Here is a 13,437-nt window from a genome sequence, read left to right on the forward strand (position 1 = left end):
TGTTTTAATCATTTCCGTTAGTTATCCCAACTATTAGCATTGCTACAAACCCAATGTAAAGAAAATGTCTCATAACCCTCCTTTCACTGCAGCCAAAGTGTAGGAGCTTAGAAATATTATCTGTAAATAGCAATATGGAAAATTTTCAACTTTGTTCCCTGTGAATAGCTGCATTTCAATTCTGCTACCATTGCATCTAAGCTGCCAGAAATTACATGGAACTGAAGGAATGCTGTTGGTTATACAAGTGGCCACATCTTTTGGGTCATCCTTTATCCTTGGAATTTTTCCATTAAAATACCAACATCTAAGAGGTAGCAGCATGATCCTTCCACCCTCCCTAGCACTCATGTGCACCGTGTCCTGGAAAGTAGCTTAGAACAAATCCTTTCATTGAGACATCATCATTGTTTGGCCTAGTTATGTCAGAGGGGAGGTGAAAAGTTGTCCCACTTTTTCCTCCCCTTTTCTAAACTCATATTATCTTCACATTTATTCAAAATAACATTAAATATGCATAACTTTTTAATAATAAAATATATCTGTATTGTCTTTTACTCCCAAAGAACCAATTTTTCTGTTTCTTCTGTTTTGCATCCATTTCAAAAATTAAAAGATTTTTTTAAAAGAGGATTCAAAGTTCATAACAAATAAACCATTTGTACCTCATTATGCTGTTTTAATGTTCATATATTTGTCATTCCATGGAACACCTTGCAGGATAAAAAGCATGTAATAAAGATGAATTATTTGTTTCCTCTTGGTATGAATATATGAATATTGCAGAATTGTTTCAGATCTTTTTCTGTGTTCTCTAAGCTGACACCTTGGCTTCTGTGGACTACAGTCTCCACAGCTGCACTGTAATCCCCTATGGACATACAACAGAATGGACTGCTTCTGTTTCTGCACAGCTTGCCTGCAAAGGAGGTAGCATGTTCTGCATGGAGGACTTTTTTTTTTAATCAGTAGTGATAAAGACAAAAATAAACAGTCATCCAGGGAGAAGGGAGGAGCTGAGCCTGCAGTCAGTGACCACACTTCTGTGCAAGCTGCTTCTCTGACAGGCGTTAAACAGACATAAGTGCAGCTGCTTCGACAGATCAACAACTAACCTTCCCCACTATTTTCTCCTATCCTAGCACGAAGGTGGCGCTTCAAGATATGGTCCCGGTACTCTGTTTTTAAAAAAGCTTGATCTGACAGTATTAATAATTTGCTAACTACATTCTGTTTTCATTTTTATTGCCATCTATGTACATTTAACCTATATTGAAAATTAAGCAACATATATATTAAAACTATTATTAGTTATTAGATATGTTCATGAACTCAAGAAAGCTGACTTAGTGACACATCTTAACAAGTGAAATAAATATCAAACATTAAGAGGTGAAGTGTTATTTTAACATCATGTCCATGAGCCAGAAAACCATAAAGTATGAGACAACAGAAATGGACCAATCAGAAAAATTGTGAATTTTAATATAACTTTATGACAGTAAAGACGAAGGTTTTTCATATCTAATTAAATCTACTTTCATTAGAAGAGAAAAATGGCGATACTGGTGGGAGAGAATAACTCAGTACTTGTGGATTACTTTTTAAATGGATGTAATATGAAGGGCAGGGCCTGTTTCTCACAATTAGTTTGAGTTTTCCACTCTAAGGAACAGCTTTCTAGAATGTGACACATGTTCCTTATTTCGTCATTCATTTTCCAGCTCCACCTTCATCTCACCCTACAATTTCTCAAGAAAAGCAAAACTAATAAGCAATTCTGAAAAAATGAAAACAAACTTACTTTTCCAACATACTGTGGATCTGGTCCCATATGTTCTTCTAAAACAAAGAACTGGTTCCATACCCATCCCCTCTTCGGACGATGGTGGACTTCTGTTTCCCCTTCCGTGTGTTTGGTTTGGTTTCTGGTCACTTTGATGGAGTTGTGGTGAGCAGTTCCATAACACCTCTGCACAAAACAGAGACACACGAGGACTGGGCAGATGCAAGATGTGCTCGTAATTTTCATTGTAAGATCGCTTCCTGTTCACAGTCCTTCCTGTCTTCGTGGCCTACAATGGCTCAGTGTGCATTCAAGAGAGAAGCCAAAGCATCTTTTGGAAGAACAGTCCAAAGCAGATAATTTAGTCTGTCCATGATTTAGCTGCCCATCAGGGAAAGGTCAGGCAATGTTTACATCCTTATTCATGGGTGGAATTACAGGAGCAGCCATTGGACCCCAGCTGTCACTGTTGATTAGCACAGGTCATCATTTTCAACCTGTTGGGAAGAAAGAATTTGTACATGTAATTTAGCATGTGAATTTTAATTACACATTCTAAATACAAGTTCTATTTCTTTAAAGCATGCAGATGTTTGGTATGGATTTGATTAGAAGACACACCTCTGTGCTTTGCTGTGGAATTATTTTTGAGAGATTTTACTTAGGGAAGAATAATCCTGAATATGAATATTCACACCCTGTGAAACAGGATTCTTGACAGAATTTTAAAAAATGAAGAAAATAGAAGCAACTGACCTCAAATGTATATCTTTCTGATCATTAATTGTGGCTAAATGTAAGCACAGACCTTATACTCCTATTGCTAACCTTCATCATCATGACAGATTATACCTATGGAAACCCTGAGCTAAAACAATTTCTTTCTCCCTTATGTTACTTCTTTTATGATATTTGGTTCCAGCTACAATAGGATTAACTAATAAAAAAATGAAAAAAATGTCTGAATGTTTTCAAAACTACACATAAAACTTGTGTGCATTGGCACATTTTACCTTTGGTATCCTAACTGTAATACTCATCATTAATTACACATCTACTTATATATGTAATGCTATACTTATACTTTTGTGAGACTTAACAAAAATTGATGTGCATATTACAAAATATCTACTATCAATAATTTACTAACAGCGTTCTATAAACGCTGGTTATTATCCACACAGATAAGTGTTGCCTTCATCCCTATCAAGGAAATTTCTTGCAACATAGAACACTACAGAAAGCCACAACCAATCAAAATGCAGAAATATAGAGCCCAATCCCAATGGAAACATCACAGAGCACTCCTCCACCTAACCAGGGATCCTAAGAAAAAAGGGAAAAAATAATTTAAGAACCTTAAATGACTTTCAAAATTGGAGGAAAACATGGAGTTAGTCAATTGGCATGGAGCACGTCTCGCCCCTGGGGGCAATGGTCTCCTGAACCTACTCAGACCTCGGACACCACCACTGCTAGTTCTAGAACTGACGCAGGATGTTCCAACGAGGGGTTAAGGCTTCTCATAATATTTCCTATAAGCCCACACCTGTTTGTCTATATCCCCCATTTTTATTCATTATTAGCCAGATAGAGCCAAGTAATTGTGGTAATGATACTTGCTTTTTTGCCCAATGCTGGAATGCTAGTAAATTTAGGTATGCCCTGGTTACTCGCATGCCTCACTGGGTGCCTATGCCCATTGATGCCCCTCACGCTATGACTCTCTTCAGACAGAAAAGGGATCTTGGAACTACAGCCACCATTGTTACTACCATCTCATTGACGGCTGTTGGAGCTACCACCAGGGCATTAGCCATGAGTCATACTGGGCAGACTGCTCAGACCCTGAATAATCATTTAGCCAATGTAGCTCATGCCTTAGTTGTACATAAAGGAATTAATGCTCAACTAAAAGGAAGCTTGATGGTGTTCAATCAGAGGATTGACCTCTTGCAGGAGCAAATTGATACCCTATGGCAAATCGCTCAACCTGGCTGTCAATGAAAGTATGCTGGACTTTGTGTCACTAGCATACAACATGAGAATTTTTCCTGCGCTGCAAATCTGTCTAAACAATTGTCGAGCTATATTTTAGGTAATTGGACTGGAGAATTCGATACTACGATGGAGCAGCTGAGAGTGGCCATTGTCACAGTAAATTCTACCGGAGTGGACGCAGGACTAGCCACAGGATTATCAACATGGATTGCTGCAGCCATGAATCATCTGAAGGAATGGGCGGGCATGGGAGTGTTAGCAGGCCTTCTGGTGTTGGTCTCCTTGGTTTGCCTGTGGTATATATGCAAGATTAGAGTCTCACAACAGTGTGATGCAGCCATGATCATTCAGGCCTTTACAGCCATTGAAGCAGGACAGTCTCCCCAAGCATGGTTGGATACCATAAAAAGCTAAAATGATACGCTCAGGATGCGAGGCTAAGCACTGCACTCAGGGTCAGCCGCTTTGGACCCAGAGAAGAGCATGTCTGATTGCATGCGGGTTGATGCCCCAGGTCCCGCCTCTGAGAAAAAGGTATCGGACTGGTCTGATGCTCTTTGGGTGGATGACACCTAAATGAACATCAGTACAAAGTCCCAATTTATTTCTAATATCAGAGATCAGACCTCTACTCTTGCCTGATGCGTCTAAAACAAAAAGGGGGAACTGTAGAGAGCTGCGGAATGCTATGCCTTAAAGATGGAGCTGGTTTCCGCCTTCCACCTTCCCGATGGTGAGTGCTCTCTGTCACGAACAACTCCACATTTGGCTAAGGCCGAGGATCTGGCTTGCTTCCATGTATGTGGACCTATCTGCATTGCCCCCGTGGCACGCCTGGGTTGGCTACCCAGAGGCTATTTAAGCTGTGGGCTGGCTTTCCCCGGGGTCCGAGGATTGTTCAATGTTCCTGAATAAACTGCATTGAAAAAAAAAAAAAAAAGAAAGAAGGGGGAGATAGCAAGACCTGGAGAGGACAGAATCAAAAAGGAGAGAAACAGAATAAAAATCTGGGCACAGGGGTCTTTTCTGAGACTCATACTCCAACCAAGCACCATTTATGAAGATAACCAAGAACCCTTGTACAGATGTAGCCCATGGCAGTTCAATGTCCAAGTGGATTCCATAGTAATGGGAATAAGGGACTGTCTCTGATGTGAACTGATTGGCCTGCTCTTTGATCATCTCCCCCTGATGGGGGAGCAGCCTTATCAGGCCACAGAGGAAGACAATGCAACCACTCCTGATGAGACCTGATAGACTAGGATCAGAAGGAAGGGCAGGAAGACCTCCTCCATCAGTGAACTTGGGGAGGGACATGGGTGGAGAAGAGGGAGGGCGGGTGGGACTGGGAGAGGAGAAGAGAGGGAGCTACAGGGGGGATACAAAGTGAATAAATTGTAATTAATAAAAACAAAAAGAAAAAAAAAGAACCAGAGAGAAAAGAAATTTGCTGTGAAATTGTGTCTCCTAATAACATAGGAAGCTATAGTCATAAATTCTCACCCACACGACCACCAAAAAACTGAGCTGAACAAGTAATACATCAGAGAACATACCATATTGGGCTGGGGGATGGGTGGGTGGTTAAATTCCATGAGGCATAAACCCTTCACAAAGAGCTAAGGGCAAGTCACTAGATATGGGAGAGGGCAGAGGTTCTTTTGAGGAGAAAGCACAGCAAATTGTTCTACAGCAGCAAATGTAAATGTTCTACAGCCCTGAAAATATGATTAAAAGTAACATTATATGGACTTAATTAATAGTTGAAAATATACACATACGTATATAGTCATATGTACTGTCAATAACAATTAATAAAAAGAGACTTGAAATTACTGGATAGAGGAGAAGAGAGAAAATTTATAATTAAATCACAATATCAAGCAAGAGCAACAATTAGAGTAAAGGTTGTCTCTGACTCTGCTGTCTGCCTTTGGATCCCTTTCTCCTAGCTGAGCTGCCTTGTCTTGACTCAGTGATAGATGAGCTTAGTCCTGCTATAACTTGAGGTGCCAGATGGGTTTATACTAATGAGGCACCTCTCCTCCTCTAAGGAGAAGGGGAGAGGAAGGAGAGAGAGAGAGAGCCTATGAGAATGGGATTGGGAGAAAAAGAGGAAGGAGTTTCTGATCAGGTTCTAGTGTGATTAAAATGAATTAATGAAAATAATGGACAACAACAACAACAAAAAAAACAAACAAACAGTTAGTTGTTGGTTGCACACACCGCTTTTAAATATGTACCACACTTTCTATCAGTGCTATAACAAAGTCAAATAGGCATAGAAAGTATTAGCTTTAAAGAAAATAAATTGGAGTTGAAAAAAGGAAGCTCACTGAAAAAATATAAATATATGCAGATGAAAAATCACACCAGGATTGGGGCACAGGTTGACACAGTCAAACATGAGTTAAAATGCCAATTGGTTGATCACTGGGCACACATTTTCTAAAATACTTTTTATAATACTCTAAGGTGTGGACTTTATATCCAGGCAAGACATATTTCCATGCAGGGAAATGATTTCAATTAAAATTTTATTTTAGCAGCTGTATCAAAAAAACCTTGAAATAAAGACAGTGTTAAAATTACCTAATGTAAAATCATTTTATTTATTCATTCATATAAGAAATATCAAGATTTTAAATTATATTTTTAAAGGTAAAGAAAACATGATTTTTCTAAAGATTTATTTATTTATTATGTATAAATGTTCTGTCTGCATGTACACACAAATGCCAGAAGAGAGCACGAGATCTCACTATAGATGGTTGTGAACCATAATGTGGTTGCTGGGAATTGAACTCAGGACCTCTGGAAGAGCAAGCCTTAACCTCTGAGCCATCTCTCAAACTCTTGGGAATATGAATTTTTTTTTTTTTTTTTTAGCTAATAAGACATTTATCTGCATTGGTTTGGGGGCATAACATCTTTTTTTAATTTTTATTTTTTTAATATTAATTACAGGTTATTTACTTTGTATCACAGCCATAGCCCCCTCCCTCATTTCCTCCCTATCTCACCCTCCCTCCCTCATCTCCTCCTTGTCCCTTCCCAAGTCCACTGCTAGGGGAGGTCCTCCTCACTTTCCATCTGAAACTAGCTTATCAGGTATCTTCAGGACTGGCTGCAATGTCTTCTTCTGTGGCCTAGCAAGGCTGTTCCTCCCTCAGGGAGGTGGAGAGTAGGAGGTAAAGGAGCCAGTCATTGAGTTTATGATTTTTTTAAATAAGAAGCATGAGATGGCCATGCATGGTGGCATAGGCTTGTAATCCTAGGAAGGAGAGGCAGGCTGATCTCTGTGAGATCGAGTCCAAGGCTAGCCTGGTCTACAAAGTGAGTCCAGGACAACCAAGGCTACACAGAGAAGCCTTATCTCAGAAAAAAGAAAGAAAGAAATGAGATGTTTTACTTTTTCATTAATTTTCCACCCAGAAGATAAGCATGAGCTATCACATAGAGTTAATTGAATTGTATTCAGGTAGGCATAGTTATACTTAATTATTTACAAAACAAAATAAATAATCATTTATAACTTGATATTATGTATAATTGAAAACCATGGTGTTATATAGCTAGGGATGGAAATGTAAATGTACCACAATTTCTGTATCCATTCCTCCACTGAGGGACATCTCTGGAGGTCATGCAGAGACTGATACCCTAACCAAGGACAATGCTCAGAGAGGACCTAAAACCTGGTTCAGATGTAGCCCATAGACTCAGTCAACAAGTGGATTCCCTAATAATGGGAGCAGGGTCTGTCTCTGGCATGAACACATTCACAGACTCTCTGATCACCTCTCCCTGAGTGTGTGTGTGTTGGGGGGGGGGGGGGCGTGCAGCCTTGCCAGGCCACAGAGGAAGAGTCAGTCCTGATAAGACCTGATAGGCTGTGGTCAAATAGAAGGAAGGAAGACCTCAACTATCATCGATGAGAGGAGGAGCAGAAGAGGGGAAAGAGGGAGGATGTGATTGAGAGGAGAAGAGGGAGGGGGACACAGCTGGGATACAAATTGAATAAATTGTAATAAATGATATTAATACTAAATGGGGTTCATAGCAAAACAGAGAATTCTTAATAGAGGACTATCAAATGGCAGAGAAACAAGTAAAGAAATGCTCAAAGTCCTTAGTCATCAGGGAAATGCAAATCAAAATCACCCTGAGATTTCATCTTACGCCCACCAGAATGGCTGAGATCAAAAACTCAAGTGACAACACATGCCGGAAAGGATGTGGAGAAAGGGAACCCTCCCCCATTGCTAGTGGGAATGCAAACTTATACAACTACTTTGAAAATCAATCTGACAGTTTCTCTAAAAATTAGGAATAGTGCTTCCTCAAGACCCAGCAATACCACTCCTAGGCATATATGCAAAATATGTGCAAGTATACAACAAGGATATTTGCGCAACTATGTTCATAGCAGCTTTATTCATAATAGCCAGAATCTGGAAACAACCCAGATTTCCCTTATTGGAAGAATGGATACAGAAATTGTGCTACATTAACACAATGGAAGAGTACTCAGCAATTAAAGACAAGGAAATCATGAAATTTCCAGGCAAATGATGGGAACTAGAAAAACTTCTCCTGAATGAAGTGACCCAGAAGCAGAAAGACACACATGGTATCTACCCACTCATAAGTGGATATTAGCCAAATAATATAGGATAAATATACTAAAATCTATATTCCAAAAGGGGCTGAACAAGAAGGAGGACTCTAAGGAAGTTGCTAAATCCTCACTCAGAAAGCAAATGGGATAGACATCAGAAGAGGGAGAAAACAGGGAACAAGACATGAGCCTACCACAGGGGGCCTCTGAAAGACTCTACTGATCAGGGTATGGAAGCAGATGCTGAGATTCATAATCAAACTTTGAGCAGAGTGCAGAGAATCTTATGAAAGAAGGGGGAGATAGAAAGTCCTGGAGGGGACAGTAGCTCCACAAGGACAGCAACAGAACCAAAAGATCTGGGCACAGGGGTCTGTAAAAACCGATACTCCAACCAAGGATCATGCATGTAGGTAACTAGACCCCTTGATCAGATGTCTTCCAAAACAGTTCAGGCTCCAAGTGGGTTCACTAGTAAAGGGAGCAGGGGCTGTCTCTGACATGAACTCAGTGGCTGCCTCTTTGATCACCTCCTCCTGAGGAGGGAGCAGCCTTACCAGGCCACAGAGGAAGACAATGCATCCAGTCCTAATGAGACTTGATAGGCTAGGGTCAGATGGAAGAGGCAGAGGACCACCCTTGTCAGTGGACCTGGGAGGGGCATGGGAATAGAAGAGGGAGGAAGAATGGGTTTGGGAAGGGAAGAGAGAGGGGGCTATAGCTGGGATACAAAGTGAATAAATTATAATAATCAAAAATTAAATAAAAAAGAATTATATGTGAAACATCTGAAAATGTGCTATTCAAATTTTACACTATTTTGATAACACAAAGATACATTTTCCACTGACTTTATTTGAAATAATTCAAAAGTCCCTGTAGCTTATAATTAAAATGGATATAATTCTAGGTCCAAAGTAGTACAGGCACTGGAAAAAGAGTCAGAGCACACAGGATTTATAACTATTCTTTTCATAAAATAATTCCACAATGTTCACATTTGAATAAACCAAATTACTTAAATCACAACATTCACATATACTAAAATATTTGGCTAAAGTATTTGCCTTCCTTCTTTATACTTTAATTAGTATGAAATTATTTTGGTGATATATTTTTTAATTTCACACAGATTTTGTGAAATCATGGAGTTAAAAGAAAGAGATTTAAGTAACTCTTCTTAGAAGCCAATGTGACAAATATATAGAAGGTGTAATTATCTTAATGCTTTTTTACCATTTGGTGTGATTTTCAAATGATATTAACAACTTTGTCCTTTATGCTGTTATTTAACAAAGCATAATTCATGAGTACAAAGTGAAGAAAGTGACTGTATAAATGCATTACAGATATATTGAATGAGTGATTTTCTTTCCAATGTTTATCTTTACAATGTTGTTTTGTATCACTACAAAAACATTTAAGTGCATTTTCAACTACATACACATTATAAAATTTTAATCTCTTGAGAGTTATGAAAAGTGATGACTGTATTGCTGCAGTGAGAGAGAAACAAACATAACTATTGCACTTTTGAACATTATTTCATGGTTCAATAACTATGTCATAGTCCAAAAATGGCTGTATGCATTGAAGCCATGCACTGTTCCTCTCCATTTGGAAGTGCATGATCCTTCTCTGTCTTATCCACATTAATTCCTACTTTGCTCTAAGCGTAATTCTTGAGGAGTCTTGTCACTTTCCATAGTTATAAAATATTCTTCTTGCTTCCCAAACAAACTGGTTTTCTTTGAAAACCAGAATTTCTATTATGAATGTTACTGTAATAATACTCCAACAATGTAATACCAAAGAATACAATAGGTGAATTAATGTGAAGGAGCGCCTTCTGTGTTTTTTTTTAATAATTTTTATTTTTTGTATTGATCCCAGGTTATTTACTTTGTATCCCAGCTGTATCCCCTTCCTTCCCAATCACATCCTTCCTCTCAATCCCATCCTCCCTCCCTTATCTCCTCCCTGCCCCTTTCCAAGTTCTCCTTCCCTTCCATCTGACCCTAACTTATCAGGAATCTTCAGGACTGGCTGCAATGTGGCTTAGCAAGGCTGCTCCTCCTTCAGGGGTTAGGGGAGGTCAAAGACTCAGTTGTTGAGTTCATGTCAGCAATAGTCCCTGTTCCCCTTACTAGGATATCTATTTGGAGACTGAGCTACCATGGGCTATATCTGAGCAGGGGTTCTAGGTTATATCCATACATGGATGGTCTTGATTGGAGAAACAGTCTCATAAAAGACCCCTGTTCCCAGATGTATTTGGTCCTTCTGGCGCTCCTGTCCTCTCCAGGTCATACTAACTCCCCCTTCTTTCATATGATTCCCTGAACTCTGCTGAAGGTTTGGTTATGAGTCTCAGTATCTACTTTGATACACTGCTAGGTATAGTCTTTCAGAGGCCCTCTGTGGTAAGCTCCTATCCTGTTACTTGTTTCTAATCTGTTCTGCCTAAGTTTTTCTGACATTGCTTACAGATTTTTATCTCTAGAATTTGGAATGAGTCACTTTTCTGAAGAGAGTTAATAATGCCACTAACATCATGGGACCTGACTTGTAATCTTCATTTTATAGAATAATATTCAGTTTTTATTTTTACTTTTTTGAGATTCATATTTCTAGCTAACACTCCAAATATTATTTCTTGTAAATAAGACCTCTGACTAGAACCACTTAAAAACCTTATGACTCTTATATTTTTAAAAAGAAGCCTTTAAACTGCTTTATATTTAAAAGAAATATTTTCTTATCCAAAATTACCAAGGCTGGTCTTTAACTCATGATACTTTTTACTCTGCTTCCTCAGTATACCCTACCAAATTGTTCCTTCCCTAATAACAATTAAAAATAGAACATTGGACTGACTGAACAGAGATTTGTCAAAAGAAAAAATGAATGAAAAACAAATAAGCAATAATTTTTAAAACTGTTCAGCATCCTTAGCTGTTAGGAAATGCAAATTAATACCTCTCTTCCCAATCACAGTGGCTAAAATTAAGAAACCAAGTGACAGAATGTTCCAGTAAGGTTCTGGACTGTTGCCAGGGCTGTAAACTGGTGCAGTGACTGTGGGAATCACTGTGCAGTTCCCACAAAATATTCATTTACATCTTCAGTATGACCTATGGCACCACTCCAGTGGTATATCCAAAGGCTATTTCCCACTAAGGAGATGCTTACCAATGATAGAGCCATGGATGTATTAGCAACATAAACGTTATGGGAGTAATTGACTGTGTTATTATTGGAGTGGGTTTAAGGAAAGCTCCACAGGATGAAACACATGAGCAATACTGTGAGTCTAGCCAAAAAGCTGGGGCTGAGTACCTCACAGGCCACAGGGTAGACCCTCCTATTAGTATTTTGCCAAACGGATACACTATCAAATGGCCTTCTCATCCTCACTCAGAAATTTATTGTGCAGTGCGGTATAGTTAACACAAAAGATCACAAATCAATAAAGTATAGAGAGTGTCTATTGATAAGCCTTAAATGAAACATTCACTTCTTAAGATGTTTAGGCTTATTAAATATTGAAGGAGACAGGTAGGAACCGGAAGGTTATGAGAGTTAGAGGTTAAGAAGAAAAGAGCAAAATGATTGCTTCTAAACATGATTGGAATCTGATAAACTCACAGCAGTGGTATTTAACAGCAAAAGACCTGCAGAATATTAAGCCACTCTGCATTCCAGCATGAAGAGTGAGATCAAGATCCCAACCATAGCTAATGACCTATAGGCAGCTAATGGCAGCTGGAGAAGAAAAAGACAATCTTTGTTAATATGGCCTGGTTAGTTGCTATTGTCCCAGTAAGTAGGTCCATCTCCACTTGTATGAGTAGCACAATTTAGACTGAGTATTAAAAAAAAAAAAAGGCAATAAAGTTGGGAAGGCAGATGGCATGAATCTGGAGGAGTTAAGGAATGCAATGTGGAGTAAATATAATCACAATACATTGTGTGCACATTTTAAATTCTCAGAGAATTAGTAAACAGTATATTTAACTTTTCTTACTATGTCTGTTTGAAAATTAACACCACGGAAGCTTGATCATTATTGTTTTCTGAATGATCATTCCACTATCTGTATAAATGCTAGACACATGGTAATGTGTATGTTCATAAAACAGAATTAAAATCACCACGAACTTCCAGAGGTTTTTATTATATATCACTGGTAGGAACTTATTCATCTTCTATAAAGCAATTGTAACTTAAATATATATTCTACATGAGATATATAACAATGGATGCTATTTATTAGAAACTACTTTTATTTGGGGGATATATAAAGGTATAAGAATAAACCGACAGGGACATTGTACTTAGTACTGAGATAGTGTTTACTTAGAAAAACAGACTCATAGAGCAAATTTGTATGTATTTATTAATTGTATATATCTAAATTTGTATCCACTCTGAGCAAGTATAATTTATAGTAACTAATGTTATAAAAAACTAGAAGAAATAAGATTATCTTAAAATATATACATTGAAATTCCAATGTAGATATCAGAACTAAACTGGAATGGAAACTTGAAGCAGAATTGTGAAATCTAGTTTGTCTGATGAATAGGCTTCCTTTTAGTGAAAGACTCATTCTGAAAAGAATACAACCTTCCCTTTCTCCACATCCTCTCCAGCATGTACTGTCACTTGAGTTTTTTTTCTTAGCCATTCTGATGGGTGTAAGGTGAAATACGAGGTTTGGTTTGTTTTGAATTGCCTATCCCTGATGACTAAAGAGGTTGAACATTTCTTTAAGTGTTTTTCGTCCATTTGATATTCCTCTATTGAGAATTCTCTGTTTACCTTTGAACCCTATTATTATTTTTTTTCTATTCTTTTCTTTATTTTAATCACTTCAGTCATACTTCCAAGCTTCTCTTATGTGACAGGCAAATAGGATATAAAGTAAGCATTGACCATGCAGATTTTACTTATGTGGATTATTTTTTTAATTTTTATTAATTACACTTTATTCAATTTGTATCCCCAGTGAACAGCTCCCTCCTCC

General features: G+C 38.2%; 1 protein-coding gene across 5 annotated transcripts in view; it reads right to left on the reverse strand.

Annotated features, from left to right (window-relative positions):
- Cdh18 (cadherin 18) overlaps positions 1–13,437 on the reverse strand; it is a 1,064,923-nt gene that overhangs the window by 339,824 nt on the left and 711,662 nt on the right. For all 5 annotated transcript variants that reach the window (XM_060380420.1, XM_060380419.1, XM_060380418.1 and 2 more), the window contains one exon: positions 1,805–2,283. In XM_060380420.1, the coding sequence (XP_060236403.1) occupies positions 1,805–2,032 (228 nt within the window). In that variant the 5' untranslated portion in view covers positions 2,033–2,283. The remainder of the gene's footprint in view (positions 1–1,804; positions 2,284–13,437) is intronic.

The sequence above is a fragment of the Meriones unguiculatus genome, chromosome 3, assembly GCF_030254825.1.
Source record: "Meriones unguiculatus strain TT.TT164.6M chromosome 3, Bangor_MerUng_6.1, whole genome shotgun sequence".
Lineage (NCBI taxonomy): Eukaryota > Metazoa > Chordata > Mammalia > Rodentia > Muridae > Meriones > Meriones unguiculatus.